At 44.8% G+C, this 16069-nt stretch overlaps 1 protein-coding gene across 1 annotated transcript in view; it reads right to left on the bottom strand.

Moving 5' to 3' along the window:
• arhgap23a (Rho GTPase activating protein 23a) overlaps nt 1-16069 on the bottom strand; it is a 37609-nt gene that overhangs the window by 8526 nt on the left and 13014 nt on the right. Inside the window, 16 exon segments of the mRNA XM_034594555.1 lie at nt 489-530; nt 620-745; nt 883-972; nt 1057-1130; nt 1234-1312; nt 1669-1821; nt 1917-2035; nt 2978-3096; nt 3200-3261; nt 3352-3660; nt 3749-3886; nt 4710-4749; nt 4863-4935; nt 5915-6070; nt 11058-12696; nt 14750-14804. Coding sequence (XP_034450446.1) covers nt 489-530; nt 620-745; nt 883-972; nt 1057-1130; nt 1234-1312; nt 1669-1821; nt 1917-2035; nt 2978-3096; nt 3200-3261; nt 3352-3660; nt 3749-3886; nt 4710-4749; nt 4863-4935; nt 5915-6070; nt 11058-12696; nt 14750-14804 — 3274 coding nt within the window.

Here is a 16069-nt window from a genome sequence, read left to right as displayed (position 1 = left end):
TGTATTTTGCTGTACTTGTGTTTTATTTTTATGTATACTTTTATTATAATAAATATTGGTATCATCATTGGGGGCCATGATGATACCAATATTAGGGGTTCCTTAGAACAATTAAAGTTATATTTCTGAATCAGGGTGACGATCTCCCAGTGGAAGATTTTTCTGTTTAATGAAATACAATTTTAGGACTGGTTAATGACTTTTAGGGCAACATTCGATTTTCTGTAAAACTCAGACTCTGTATCAGAAAAAAACACATTTTTGACAACACAATGTTTTTTTAATCCTTTTTCTGTATTTCGCACAATTTCTCTTTTCTTCTTCATGTTCATTTAGCAAAATATGAGTAATTAATAAGTCATTGAGTAAATAGTTTCAGATTTTTAAATCTGTGCCTCTATGGCACATAAAGGTTCTCACTTCATACTTCTAAATAAGGATTACTGTGTAGGTACCATAAATAAATAACAACAACATGACAAACATACCTTTTCATCCTTGTCTATTTCGTCAGTGAAAAACCAGATGTACTATAAAAATGACAGAGAGAAATGTTCAGCTTGATAATGATTATTATAAAAATTGAGTTTTAATTGTGTTTGTGTGCGGCGTCTCTCACATGCTGGATGAGCGTCTCGACTATCTTGTAGCGGTCGGGCATGTGTGTGACCATGTCTTTCATGTTGTCCTCAGACGTCCTAACCAGAGTCGGCCCAAACACCAGCGCCAGGTTACGAGGCTCCATCTGCACAGGAAGAGACACACAGAGGCTTTGACGACCACGACGTCACAGAGCTGCATAATTACATTTAGAGCTCTCTCTCTCTCTCTCACGCACGCGCTCACACTAGCACGCATGCACACACGCATGCACACACGCACCTTGTTTTTATCTGCACTGTCTGCTACCGTCTTCAGGTGACCAACCAGGAACTTCAGAGTGTGGAAATAATAATCAGGGAGGTCTCGGATCTGCGAAAGAGAAACAGGAAGCGTTAACCAAATGAGTAAACGATCCCGCTCTACTTCCATTCACGAATACAAACAAGCACGTACCAGTTTCTTCATCGTCTTTAATCTGTCAGATGCATTGTCCATCCGATTGGCATCAATAAAGTCGTTGTACTTGTCTGTAAAGAGAAACCATGTTAAGAAAAAGTCACACGAAAGATAAGACGGTTTAAATTGGATGCGTGGCAGCGTGTGGCTGCACGGTGTCATGTGTGGACTCACCGTTGGTGAAGAGCGGCTCTGGGAGTTTCCTGAAGAAGGATTTGAGTAAGCTGCTGACGACGTTCAGGTCCTGCCACTTCTGATGACAGGAGACAAAACACAGAGAGGGGTCAGGGATCACAGAGTTTAAAAATCTGTATTTAATTATACATTTGTATCGAGTAAAAATAAAACTCCTAAAGCCTCTGTGGTGTGAGTGAAGCTACATCCATGGTACTCCGTTTTTGTTTGAAAACGCATTAACTCTGCTACAGATACGCCTTGTCTCAAAACCACTCCAGAGTTTTACAGCCGCTAAAATGGAGAGGTTTGGAAATGCTGAGACGAAGCGCTTGTGTGCACAGAGATTATTCTTGTTAGAAAAGGCTGTTTTCAAATGAGAACATAGTGGGATGGATGTAGCCGAAGCGCCCCTGTGTATTTATATTGCCTCACCTCCTCTGCAGGGTTGATCTCGACGCCCTTGTTGAGCTGATCCTGAAGCATCGACACTACGGCGTTATTCCCTGGGACCCTGTAGATTCCGGTGTATTCCAGACCCATGTCCTCCACCAGGCCGCAGCAGATCTCCACAATCAATGGGATGAACTGAGACAGGATGGAATCACAAATTTAACTCTCAGTAAAAAAAAAAGAAAGAAAATTGAAGCCTTCAGCTACAGAGGGAGGATATTGTTGCGAACCTTGTTAATTACACCAGGCTGACAATCCTCCAACCTCACACCGAAAGCTTTGGGCCCGGCCTTCTTTGTTTTCTTCATGATGTTGATGCCCCACGGAGACTTTGGCGGGCTGCTCTCCTCTGAGGACAGATCCAACAAAAGACTTTAACACAGAGCCTCAGTGTTTAGGTTTATGAAGTTCTTATGATAAAGGCTTTTATAAAAATAGGCTGAACAACACTCGCTGAACAACACACGCTATCCAAAAAGATATATTACTCAATGGACTGATAATAACTGCTGTGGGGTCCTTAATACCTATGGAGTAGTTAACCTAGATGTAAATGTGGAATTGATTATTTCTATAAGACCCTCCCCAAATATACAGATCAAATATATGGAATCTATATATTTTCAGCTCTTCTTAATCAAAAGATAAATAAGTTTGTTATTTTAATTTATTTTCTCGTCTTTTTCCCCCCAGTTGTTTATTTATTGTCCCACTGTTGACTGACACACATTATAGATATAGACCTACTTTGATGTTATTTTGTACATATATTTTATTGTTTTGATATGAAAGCCCTGCAAAATCATTTTGGGAATATGTACTATGCACTGCACTGTGTACACACACTGCTGTAGTTTGGATGAGTCACATATTTCATTCTTGTGGCTCTGTGCTACTTGTATTGTTGGAGAGGTTTGTGTTTATCAAGTAAAAAGTATGATATGGTTATGGTTAAAATGTGTTTTAAAAAACAATAGACTTCACCGGCCTTAGCATTAGTCTTAAACTGTGATATTACTCAATCAATAATAATAATGATAATAATAATAATCAATCTCCATAACTTCTAATGAATAACAGTTCCTTCACAAGAAGAGTGAATTCGACTCAACAAAAAAATATGAAAATGAGGATCCAGCTTCACAAGGTGTGAAAGTAAAATGTACTTCCTCCGAGACTGATCTAATCATGAGTGTGACATCTGACCTTGTTTCTAAACATGATCTCCAGTTCCATACGAGGAGAGAATGTGCAGCACAGTGGCTGATTTTTTTCTTTCCCCGACACTGACCTTTGCCATCTTGTTTGGGGGAGCGTGGCGCTGCAGCGGCGTTCTCCGTCTTGGTGAGAAGGAAGGGAGGTTTCATGCGGGGCATCCTGGGAGAGGAGTCTGGCTTGCTGCCTGTCGGACTGCAGGGGGAGACAGAGATACGCGTTGAATTCAAGCCGTCAGCCATGACAACAGACATAACAGTTGCTTCATTACAATAGAATTTATAATCAGGGGACTCACCTTTGTTTTCTGTAATCATTCAGTTTTTTATTGATGAGGGCCTGTCTGGAAAATCCAAGCTCCTGCAACATACAAAACAAATCAACAAATAGATTCTTTATGATTTTCTCATAAAAACACACCACAGGTCCTGTACAGGTGTGACCTCTGACCTCGCTGTCTGTCTTGCTGTTCTCCCTGATGACCTTTATCCAGTCCAGCATGTCCTCCCGGTCCTCCGCCTGCAGCAGGTACTCACAGAAGTCCTGTGTGGTCAGTCGCAGGGCGTGTTTTCGTTTGGTCTCACTGTATGCGATGTCCACCAGGCAGCCCCGGATGCTGATAGGCTGGTCGTCCTCCGCCGAGCCACCGATCGTGGCCCCGCGGAGCACCGCCTCCCTCTTGTCCTTGTAGAGGAACAGCGAATGGGAGCGAAGTATCGAAAAGACTCGCTTCCACGGACGCATGCCGCTGCCCACCTTCTGTGAAGGAAACACAAAATGTCAAGTGGATCAAGCGTTCGCCTGCTTTTCATTCACCTCAGGTCATCGTCGAGCTCGGCCCGCTCACCTTGCCCTTCTCGGTGAGGATTTGTTTGTAGTGCAGCCATCCTTCTCTCCGCACGTCGCTGTAAGTGATGTTTCCCAGCTCGGAGGTGGAGTGACGTTTAGATCGAACCTCCTCTGCCGTCCCAAGGTTGTCCAGTGACTGAAACACACACAGGGACAAGTTCAGAAACCTTATTGATATGTCAGATTCTCTATTATTTGGCGTCTTGTCACCTGGAAAATGAAAATCCATTTTATCTGACTTGTTGATTTTAGTATAAACATTAAAAAGGTATGGCTGAAAGAAGGCCAGAAATGAGTGTATTAAAACAAAAAACGGACAAAAAAATGATATAAACATAGTTGTGGGTCAAATTGGTGTTCACTTTGAATTCATTGTTTTTACCGAGGGTTTAGTTTCTTGAGGGTTTGGTGTTGCATTATTTTGTTTTGGGATATTCAAGACGACTCTTGCTTCATAACATCATTTGGCAACAAATGTAAGAAATTCAGGAAGTAGCCATCCAGGCCGAAACGTTCTGACATGTATTCAGCCTCATGTCACACAGCTGAGAAGCTTCCTACACAAAGTCTGAAGCAGCTCTGGTACAGTTTTGAAGTGACCAAATATTTTCAAGCACGTGATGGAGTATTAAATTGTTCCTCTTACAAATAAGAGGTAAAAATAACATTTTGGAGTCTCGTCAGGTCCTTGCTGGGTTCCCCTGACAGGGCCCCATTGTAGTTTGTTTCTATCGCTGCTTCCCTCACAATGGAAGAAATAACAATGTTGTTTTGTTTATTGTTCACTTCAAGCCAAGACACACAGGGCATGTCCAGCTGTCTTCATATAGCCCTTAGAAATAACATGTGCAGTCGACCTGACAACGATAGAGGATGGAACTCAAGATGAGTGGCGAAAAAGAAGGACAGGATATTAAAAAATAGGGTTTTAGCTGATAAACTATTTAATTTAAACTCACCCCGTCGGTGAAGAAACTCTTCACTCTCTTTGGTAGCCTCCTGTGGAGAAGAACAACACAACTGTCAAAAGGTTGGCCTGCAACTTCAATTTAAAAGGTTTCATTTCGATCCAATCCAATGACAATCTCCGGTGTCTCTTCAGCAGTACTCACGCGAAGACCCGGCCTTCCTCCCTGAACGTGTTGAGTCCTTCGTCGCATGACTTGGAGCGCTCCGTGGTGATGGCTAGAAGATAGGAGGAACGGCGACTGGATTTAATACTGCCTGCTCGATGGGAGGAATGAGTGAACGGAGAGAGAGAGAGAGAGAGAGAGAGAGAGAGAGAGAAGAGAGGAGAAGAAAAAAGAAAAGAGACAGAGAGAAAGACAGAGTGTTGATGTAATGCCAATCACCACAGTGGACGGTGTTGGATTAGGAGATGGGGATAGCGAGGGAGGGAGCAGGAGGTGGTGGAGGTCCCGAGTGAGTGAGTGACGTGGTGAGGGTGGAGGGTGGAGGGTGGGGGAGATGAGCTGGAGCGTTGGGTTAGACTTTTTTTATTCTCACCACTGGCATGCAGGTATATAGCCTCTGTGAAACCCAACTAGCAAATATCATGCAAGTCTCAGTTGGTCCATTTAAAACCAGACGTGCACATTTAATTAAAACTCATTGACTTCCATGCACAGACAGAAAAAGAATCAAACACATGTTTTTCTTTGTTTCAAACATGCAATCTACAAATCTGGCATGCAAACATTTTACAGCAGTGCTAAAAATCTTAGACATTTTTGATTGTAACTAAACCCTAAAGGTCTTGTTTTAAAATTGAATTTCAAATAGAAATCTGCTTGTTTCAAGAATTTTTAGTTGTAAGTGTAAGTGTGGCACTCAATTTTGGAAAACTTTTCATTTGTATTTGAAGAAGTTTGAAATTGGCAGATTTCTTTTGACAAAACAAGACATAAAATTCTTCAAAAGATGGAAATTATAGCAGTGACAGACCCTTGTGCCGTTGGGGATTTTAGCACTTGGGTAGCATCTTAAGGCCGTGATAATTTTCAGAAACGAAGCCCATTTTAAAATCTCATGCACATTTATCAGTCTCCCTCGAGCGATACTCTACTGTACATTAGCAGATATTCTTTATGGATCAGGCACTTTTCTGCTGCATGCAGTGGGGGAGAGAGCGAGGGAGGCAGGGAGGGAAGGAGGGGCCACTCACTGCAGTCGTGTGAGAAGAGCCTAGTGAGGGGGAAGGTGAAGGTGGGGGAGGCGGGGCTGGTGACAACGGCGGGCGCCGAACTCATGCCGCTGGACACCACGGAGGACGCCGGCACGTGGCGGGCGCGCAAGTCAACGCCGGGGCTCGTTGGCTCATCTGTTGGAGGGTTGGAGGGTTGGAGGGTCAGAGGGTAGCGGAGGCAGGAGGAGAGGAGAAAGGGGTGGAAGAGAAGGAGGAGAGAAGAAGAGAGGATTGGGTTAGGGTGTTAGAGAGAAAAAAGGTCAGAAGGGAAAGGAAACACAGCAGGGGTTAGATCAGGAGGAGGTTAAGGCCAGGAGAGGGTTTTTTGTTTTTTAAGGGAACGGAACCACGAGGAACCACAGGGTTACCGTCAGAGATACGGGACAAAAGAGTGCATTTCACAATATCGTCACCTTATATTTACATTTCATTCTTTTAACTGCAAAAATAAAACACATGCAACAATCACACCCTCACATGAGGCCTTTCTTGATTCCAGCGGAAAGAAAGACCACAAACACAAACATCTCAATGTCATCTACGAATCAACAAAACTGTCTCAGGAAAGAATAAATATAACTGAAACCTAATCACAGAGATATAAAGTCAAACAAGCATATAAGAGGCAAATACAGATAACGCACAATGCTGTACCTGTGTCGCCAGTCGCCATATGAAGAGTAACTAACAGAGGAGGTATGTGTCATTTGATGAGAATTATCGGTTCCAGGTTTCAGTTCTTTATGAAATCTAGAGTCATGTAGGTAATGTCATGTCATCTGATACTTGTAATAGCAAATAACATAATCCAACAAGTACAGAGTAGAGGATTGTGGGTAATTAAATGTAGATATAAAGGGAAATGTGTGTGTCATTAATTGAGCTTTGTTGTTCAAGAAGACAAAGGCATAATTCAGTTTTATAGGTCACACAAGTCTTAATAGTTTCGGCTGATGTAAAAGGATATGAAAGCACAACATGCACGCGCACGCGCACACACACACACACCACACACACACACACACACACACACACACACACACACACACACACACACACACACACACACACACACACACACACACACACACACACTTCCGTACTGACAGAAAGTTAGTTTTTTTTCTGCTGACGTTTTCAAGGACTAAAATGCTGTGAGGTTTTCTCCGTGTGGAAACAACAGGAGGCAGCAGAGAGTCAGACAGCCCTGCACACCAGAGGGCCTGAGTCTGAGATCCACCCCCACACACCACCACATGGTCTGTCTTAAAAATTCTTGTTGGGGTTTCTCAGTTTTCCATTTAATCTCACCCCCTGATCCTGTTTTTCCTCTCTTGTTCCTTGGCTCTCCGTCCCAGCATCTTTAACTATAATCTAATATTACTGATGCAGCATCCTTCACATTCCCCCATTTTACTTGCTGTATCTCCTTCCCTCTGGCGTTCCTCCATCTCCCACCCTCGCTGTTCTATTCTTCACCCAGCGCCCGACATAAGGCGGAAACAATCCCAATCTGGGACGAGGAATCTGCCTGTTTACAGCGCAGCCCCAGAAATAGTCGGGCTGTGGGTTTAACAAAGGCCGTCATTAACAGGCAGCCAGAGAGTGAGCTCAGAGCCACGAGGCCCAGATGGACCAGCAGAGGGGAGTAACAAGCCACAGCATACTGTTACTCTCACCGTCCTGCGTCCATCCTGTTTCATACGTGGAGCTCAGCATTCAGACATTACACAGGGGGTAAGAGATGGAGAAAGAAAAGAGAGAAAGAAAAGTATGAAAACGTTAAAAAAAAGGAACAAATAAAAGAGACTAAAATATCACTGAAATCCAACATGACAATGAAAATGCATCATATCCCCTAGTTTGACCAATTTTACTGAGTTGCAGGATTACATGATGCATTGCTATATATATATATAATCATATTGGATTAGTTTAAAAAGTGCATTGTTACCAAGCGCACAGCACAACAGGCTTTACTCAGTGTACGTACTGAAGACTGAAGACTGACAGATAGACATGTTAAGATATCTTATTTAAACAAATATAAACATGTTCTCCGCAAAATCCTCTTAAATGTAAAACGGTGCACAGCTGTAAGTGAATTGTGCTTGATTTATATGACTGTAATTAAGGTTATTATTGTTTATTCTGCCAAATATTTTCAGCATTTAGTTGATAAAATATCAGAAATTAGAGAAAGTTCCTGTCCAAGTTTCATGGAACCCAGAAATATTTTGTATATTAATCATGTGAGAGAAAACAGCAGCAAATTATTATAATGGAAACAGCTGGAACTAGTAAATGTTGACAGTTGTTGCTCATAAAAATGATTTAAATGACATAATGTTTAATAGATTATCAAAACAGTTGCTGATAGTTTCCTTGACTCAGCTTCTTAGGCAGATTTTGGTCCATGCAAAAAAGCGTTGATGCCTCAACTTTGTTAAACACAGACAAACAAAACAGACATAAAATAAGAGGGGAAAAAAGAGAAAGAAAAAAGTGGCGAGCAAGAACTCCAATGGGGGGGATGGGGGTCTATTGCCTGTAAGTCAAACCACAGGGGACAAGAAGCCCATTTGGATCAGGACAGAAGCCTGCACAGAGGGTCTTGGTCCTGGTGTGTCGTGTTCAGGGTCCAGGGTCCAGCTACTAACGACAGACACACAGACCCGCACAGACACACCAACCCCTTCATCTTCCACTGCAGCACAATAGCAGCATTGAGGGACGGAGCAGAGTGTATGGGCCCCTACTGTTCCCCACAAGGACCACCACAAAAAACCTCCTGGTAATTTACAGCCAAGATTCATGCTGAAAGACTCTAAGTGGGCACAGAGTGAAACACTGCGTCTGTCGACATGCCTCTTCCCGCTTTATCCACTTTGTGCGAGCTACCGAAATAGTCCAAATACTCCCTCCAACTTTTTGGATACCTCCACACAAGTCGTCATAAAAACATAGTTGCCCTCAGACACAACATGCCTTTGTGCTCATTATGTCAAAGATTAGAACGAGGGCCTATTAAATGGCATGTTCCTGAGGAGGCCGAGATACATATCAGCATCTCTGTCAAGAGATAAGGAGACGAAGAAGGAGAGAAAGAAGAAAGAATGAAGAGAAAAGCTCGTTCTGTCTATGGGGAGAAACTAGCCTAGTTTCAGTTTATGGCATGAAACGTGTCCCGGCCTGCAGCTCTGACTGCGTGGTTTCATTTAATTCAGGTGAAGGGATGAGACGAGAACGTGTTCTGACAGACAGACAGGGGAGAGAGATGCCTCCTGCTTTGCTGATCCGCTGGATCAGTGAAAGCTCTCTTTAAATGACTTTATCGAGAGAGTGGCTCAGCTCAAACAACGGCGGTCATTCCAAGTCGGGTCAGAAGCTTCCGAGTCAGCTGATTCCAATCTACTCTGCATTAGGGGAAGCGGCGGCTGTTTTTCCTCAGGCTGTGACGGGGACTTTGTTTGCCTGTGGTTTGACTGTTGTCCACGTCGAGCGACACAAGCCCGTCTGAAGCCTGTGGAGCCCCTTTTTTTTCTTTCGGTTCTTTTCAAAGGAGGAACAAGCCGAGACACGATCACAGCTCTGGCCCACTGTCTCCGGCCCACTGTCACCAACATATGTTGTATATAACTCTACATATTAATGCCAACAACCTCACCTACACACAGAGCTACAGGTCCTGTAAACCCAGGGGCTGCGACATCTGCAACTATCGACTACATCTGCTTGATCTAATCCAACATTTATGTAAAAATGGCCGCAAATTAAAATGCAAAAGTTTTATTTTGCTTGGTCAATAAAAGGACATTTCAACCTTGTTTAGAAAAGTGCTATGAAGTTGCATTATCATTATATAAACTGGAAAAAAATCTTTGCAGAACTGATCAGTGCAAGTTTTCTTTGCTTCGATTATTTTTACAGGAAACGTTTAAAATGATCCACCAGTGAACCAGGCACATCTAATAAATGTGCAGAGCTTGTCAGGTAGGACAGCAGGTCAAGTGGATTCCCAGATCTATTAATCATATACATTAACATCCAATCTTTTTGTGTTACTATTACATGACTGTGTCCCTTCAGCTTTTCTTATCTTATTAATGTTGAAAATAATAAAAATAAATAAAAGACAAAAAAAACAATCCACTGAAGAAAACAAATGCAAAACTTGAGCACCTCAGTCGAGCGTATACCTCCGCCAAGGCCCAACAGTCTCCTTAAGACTAATCAAGCTGCACCAAATGACACATTTATTCATAGATATCAGTTCCCTAAACGTGCCTGTTTTTTTTTTTCATCAAGACCCATGAATCATTCCCTGGGAAATCAGTGAAAATGTCAAAAAAGGCCCTGTCTTCCAATGTTAAAGACAGTTATAAGAAATGCGCCCACCTGATCCTGATCCACATCAAACTTAATTGAGTTCTTTCTTGGGCCATGTGCCCATTCATTCATCGACTTCATGGAAATCTGTTTGGTAGTTTTAGCGTAATCCTGCTGACAAAATAACCTATCAACAAACTGGACAGGGGCAAAAAACACAATCTCCTTTGGCGGAGATTATGACAACGGGCCAACAACAACACAGGAATTATTGTAATCTCTCGCACTGCCCTGCACACACATAAACAAACACACACAGACTCCTCCGCACGGTGAGGTGACCTCACAGACCATGGGCAGGTAGCAGGATTAGTCAACTCCCAACAGATATGATTCAATCAAAACTACTAATACTGTCTGTGAGACTGTGAGAAACAACTGTATTACACAGTGCAAACATTCACAGACACAAACACACACACACACACACACACACCAGCAGAATTTCAATGAGAGGATGGAAACTGCATCTGAGAAAAGCCTGGAGCCAGAATAGACAGACAAGAAGGAAATTAAAGAAACACACACATTTCCCCCTGACTTGTAATTTAGTCGGAATTATAGCCTTGTATTTCCTCTCCGTTAAGCTTTCCCTTGCTTAAAAAAAAAAACACACTCAACGTGGATTAGATTTTATAAAGGCGATGAAATCCAAAGGTCAGCACGAGTATTCATGAGGGGATTTAAGTATGAGAAGAGACTCAGGATGAAGTGCAGGAATATGGAGGCTTACCAATGAAGGGGATGGAGGCCAGAGAGTCATCCTCTATGGAGAGCGGGGCGAGGTTGCCATTGGGTTTGCGCGGGGCTACGTCTCCCGAGGAACCAGGAGCGGGGGCTGAGTCCTGAGGATCTGAGGAAAACAACGAGGGTTCCAGCCCGTCCATGGGCAGCGCGTAGTGGGGATGGCGCAAGCCGTGGGCGTTCCTCCGCCCGGTGGGAGGTTTCTGCCTCAACACAACTTCCTGGGTCTGTGGCACCACCTCCGTCTCCCCCTCCACCGACCCTCGTTCCCTCTCGTGGTTCGTCGGCCTGTAAGCTCTATCCTGGGATTCGGGAGTGGTGGAGGCAAGGGGAGAGGCCGTAGAGGAGGTGATGGGCGCCGCTGTGCCCTCTGGGGGGCTGGTTTTAGGTGTTGAGTTCCAGTTCAAGTGAGGGCCAGAGTATGAGGGGTCCCTGAAAGAGTGGGCTTGCTGCATGATGCGGCCTGTCTTGCGGTAAAAAGAGGGGCTGTAGCTGCGGTAGCCCACCGGCTGGTCGTCCATGCTCTGCCCAGTGGGGAGCCGCCTGGTCTGGGGGGCAGCTTGTTGGGCCTGGGGCTGCAAGTGGGCCTGGGTATGTGGCTGTGGGTGGTGTTTAGAATGTGGCTGTGTGTGTCGGGGTACCAGAGGAGGTTGTGATGCACCAAAATGTCCCCCCTGTCTTGGGTAAGCATCAGTCCTGGGGGGCGGCTGTGGAGCCTGTTGGTGCCACGACGGCCTCTCAAACCGAGGTGAGACCACTCCAGCTGCTGCTCGGTCCAGCATCTCTAACGAGCGGCCATGACGATCGTACTGGGCCAGAAGGTTTTCAGAGCGAGTTCGAGTATAGTTAGGGCCATGGTGGCCCCTACCTGGGCCCCCCTCACAGTCTCCATATGACCAGCAGGGCTCTCCGTGGGGTCCTGGTCCTGACTGCTGCAATAACAGCAGAGTGTCCTGGGAGGCGCTGTGCGGCCAGCCACCCGACCGCTGCTGCTGCCTCCTTGTTTCACTGAGTCGGTCCTGAGAGTAGCTGCGGTGGCGCGTCTGCATGCAGCGTCCTGATTGCTCAGGCTGCTGGCTGTAGAACCAGTCAGTGAGCGCCTGCTGGCAGCGCTCGTTTTGACCGTGGCTGAGCTGTGGCAGGGGAGGACTGGTCCAGGCCGAGCTGGACTTCCGCGGCTGAGGCTGCGGGGGACTGACAGCGTGGTGGTTGGGGTAGTGGACTTGGAGCGGGCTGGACAAGGGGCCTCCTGACGAGGAAGAGGAAGAGTAGGAGCGCCCCCTGGTCTGGCCCTGAGGCTGCTTGCTGGTCATACCATACTGGATCTCCTCTGTGCGGTGGGCTGGGCTGCTGTGACCCACACCTCCAGGCTCTCCCGCCCGCCCCTCCTGCCAGCTGGCGGGGCTGCCCAAAGCCGAGTGGTTATCCAGGGGTGAAGAGGGGCTGGAAGAGCCTGGCCAGCGACTCCAGTTATCCAGCTGGTTCTGGCCCATGGGCGTAGGTGGAGGGGCTCCAGCAGGGGTGGTGGTCTTGGTGCGTGGGTAACAGAGGGGCGGTGGTGGTGGGAGGTGCTCAGCTCCCCCTGAATAGGGTTCGTTGCCTGTCAGGTAGGCATCCTGGGAGTATGCCTTGGAAAGGAAGAAACACAGACAATGAAATGACAGGAAGAAAACTTGAAGTAAAAAGACAAGTGTGTGTGTGTGTGTGTGTGTGTGTGTGTGTGTGTGTGTGTGTGTGTGTGTGTGTGTGTGTGTGTGTGTGTGTGTGTGTCAACTTTAAATCAAAATGTGCTGTAACAACACAAATAATAACCACAGCTCTATAGGACATCTTCATGCTGCTGTACATTACACAACAAGTCTTGAAGTGAGGCCGTCTCTCAGCTCAACCTCTTTGCCACAGTTTGTCCCCAAGGCCTCGGCTCTCAACACAAACACATGCTAACTGGCTAGAAAAATGCATGAATCGCCTTGAGCAAAAGCCACAACACTCGCTGCACAGCCACCAGCAGCAGATAGAGACGTCCTGACGAATGTTGTGTATACACATCCAGAAAATATATACATATATATATAAATACATGTGTATATGTATATACAGTGTGCCGCTTTAAGAGAATCCATTTCACATACAAGCTTATGAGTGAATTATCACTTTTCTACATATTTAAAGCATCACTTCAAATTCACAACACCGGAAAGAGAGAAACAAACTTGCCAACAATCCTCTCTCCGCTTTCATGACTCAAAAAAATGAAATCACAGACAGTTTGAAAACTCTTCAAGCTTTACCTAACTTATCTAGGCCGTTCACCAGAGTCCAAACCCTTTCCTCAGCCTGCGTGTTCAGCTTGTATTCAACACAAACAGAAGAGGAGGAAGAAGAGGCAGAGGACAAGACATGAGACCTATCCTCACCAACGCTCCTGACCCGACACTCCTGCTGCTCAAACCGGCCGTCCTTCAAACAACGCACCCTCCTCCTCTCATGATAGATCCGATCAATATTTTTTTTCTTCTTGTTTTCTATCTGTAGATTGTCTTGTTTTTTCTCCTCTGTCCGGATCCCTACAAACTGCCTCTCTCTCTCCTCCCTCCTCAGCGTCTGTGTTACTCCACCCTGTGGGAGTGTGGAAGGAGGCGCAGCTCTGGTGATGTCATGCTAGGAATGCAGCAGATACAGCAGCGAGGGGAGGAGTGTGAGGACAGAGAAGTGGGTTTATAATATTGAGGCATGGCAGCGTACCTAAAATGGGGGTGGGGTGGGGTGGGGGTTGAGGGGGGGGCAGTTTGGGGCTCTTACAGCAGGAACACTGAAGTTTCTACATGTGCGACAAAGGTCATCCTAAAAATGTTTTGTAGCGTGTTGACATGTTGCTCCAGGTCAGTGGGAGGGGCGAGGGATGATGCATGCCTGATCATGTGAGCGAGCATGGAGCAACCTGTGGAGCGTGAAAAATGTGTCGAACAGTACATGGGTGTGTGTGAACGAACTCCAAGTAGTTTTTTTTCATGCGAGCTCCAACAGTCAGATACCAGCGGCTTTTAATGAACGTGTGTTGTAATTTAAACACAGAGCAGAGAGTCTCTGAGTCACTCTCCAGCCATTCTGTCAAAATCTCCACATTCTTTGACAGTGACGAGTTGAATCCAGGTTGAACTCTGCAAATACACGCGACGCAGAATACACACTTTACTGAAATGGTCTTAAATACATGAACTAGAATGACACTCAGATGAGCGTGTAACTCCACCGAGGCCCAATAGTCCCCTTAAATTCAATCAAGCTGCATCAACTTGCACACGGTTACAGAAATTAGTCTCCTGAATATGCCAGATTTTCTTTATCGAGATCCATGAATTATTCACAAGGAGATGAAAAAATGCCAAGGTTAAAGAAAGTGAAAATAAAATTCCTGGAGCCGCCCCCTGATCCAGATCCGCATCAAAATTTGGGGAGTTTTTCTCTGACCCATACCACATCCTTCCACCAAGTTTTGTGGTAATCCTTTTTTTTATTTTTTGTGTAATCTTGCTTAAACTCAAACAAACCAACCAACAAACGCACCGGGATGAAAAAGTCCCCTCCTTGGTTATAACAAATAATACATGGCATGTTTGATATGTGTATGTTTATCTTTTTGAGCATAAGGTGCGTGAAAAATCCCATACTCACACTTACCAACTGAAGCACGTCTTCATCTTTTGGCATGATGGAGAGCTCCAGCACGCTCTCACTGAGGGGAGGACGGGAAGAGTAAAGATAAACAAGAGATACAGATGAAATAAATACACTGAGTGAGGAATGAAAAGTGAGTTCACATACAAATTCCTGACCTGGAGCTTGATACAAAGTGTGAGAGACATTTATCCACAACAGCTAATTATCTGATCGGTGGAGGTGCAGTTAGGGCCTCCAGGGCTTTCTCTGCAGGCCCTAACATCGTTAGAATAATTCACGATTCATCAAAATTATATGTTTGTTGTCTAAAAATTGTTTTAGTTAAATTTTCAGTTACTGACATAACCAGAAATCCAATATTTGGAGCTTCCTGTGCTACTTCATACAGCTCCTCCACCACCAGGGCCTGCTGTGTCCTTGCTTTCAGGCTCAGCTCACAGTTCTTGGCATTAATATAGAGTGACAACAAAATGTCCCAATAAAAATTAGTGCGGTGATTGGGAAGCCCCTGAGGCCTGTTACCAGGTCCCAGGTGATGTCATCGTTATCAACAAATAAGTGTATTTATTTGTGGGTTGGCCACGTAATGTGACTCAGAGAAGAATGCCGTCTATCAGCGATCTGCTGAACTGGTATCAAGGCTGATATTGACTTAAATAAGTGGATCAGGTCAGTCAGGTACAGTGATACATTAAGTTTCATCATCAGTGTCATTATTTCCACTGATATTCACCGTTACCATTTTATCTCCTTAGCATATCCTATGTGAAAGGGTGGTATATTGATTTTAAATACTGGGAAAAAGACATCACTGGTACCAGCAGAAAACCTGAGCCGAGGTATCTGCATCGTTATTGGAAGAGAAAAAGTAGGGTCATATACTCCTTCTATAGTTGCCCCTGACCTTTGACCCCCCAGTGGATATTTGGCATCCAACAAAAGATCAGAAACTGAGGAGGGTTAATATAAATCTTAGGAAAATTATTTTTCAGAGTCTAACCAAGCATCTGAATAGAAAGAGAAACAAAATCATCAACAAAATGTTTCTAGTGTAAAATATGATTCAAACCCAGTGAGCCGATGTCACTGGTGTTAAAACATGAGTCCCGTGTATGAGTCACGTTTTCTAGCCCCTAACTGGCCCTCGCTCTGAAGAACAACAGTATCTGGCTTTGGGATCATGTAGAGCCCGAGCGTGTTAAGAGAGCATAGCTCGAGGCTACTCTTCATAAAAAAGCAGGTAAAACTAACACTTGTAACTAGTTGTACGTCATCTCTGCAGTAAGCTTGTGAAGAAGAAAAAAGCAAACAGACGCTTCA

Source organism: Hippoglossus hippoglossus, chromosome 8 (assembly GCF_009819705.1).
Source record: "Hippoglossus hippoglossus isolate fHipHip1 chromosome 8, fHipHip1.pri, whole genome shotgun sequence".
NCBI lineage: Eukaryota > Metazoa > Chordata > Actinopteri > Pleuronectiformes > Pleuronectidae > Hippoglossus > Hippoglossus hippoglossus.
Note: the sequence above shows the minus strand (reverse complement) of the source record. Positions and strands in the feature narration are given on the sequence as shown.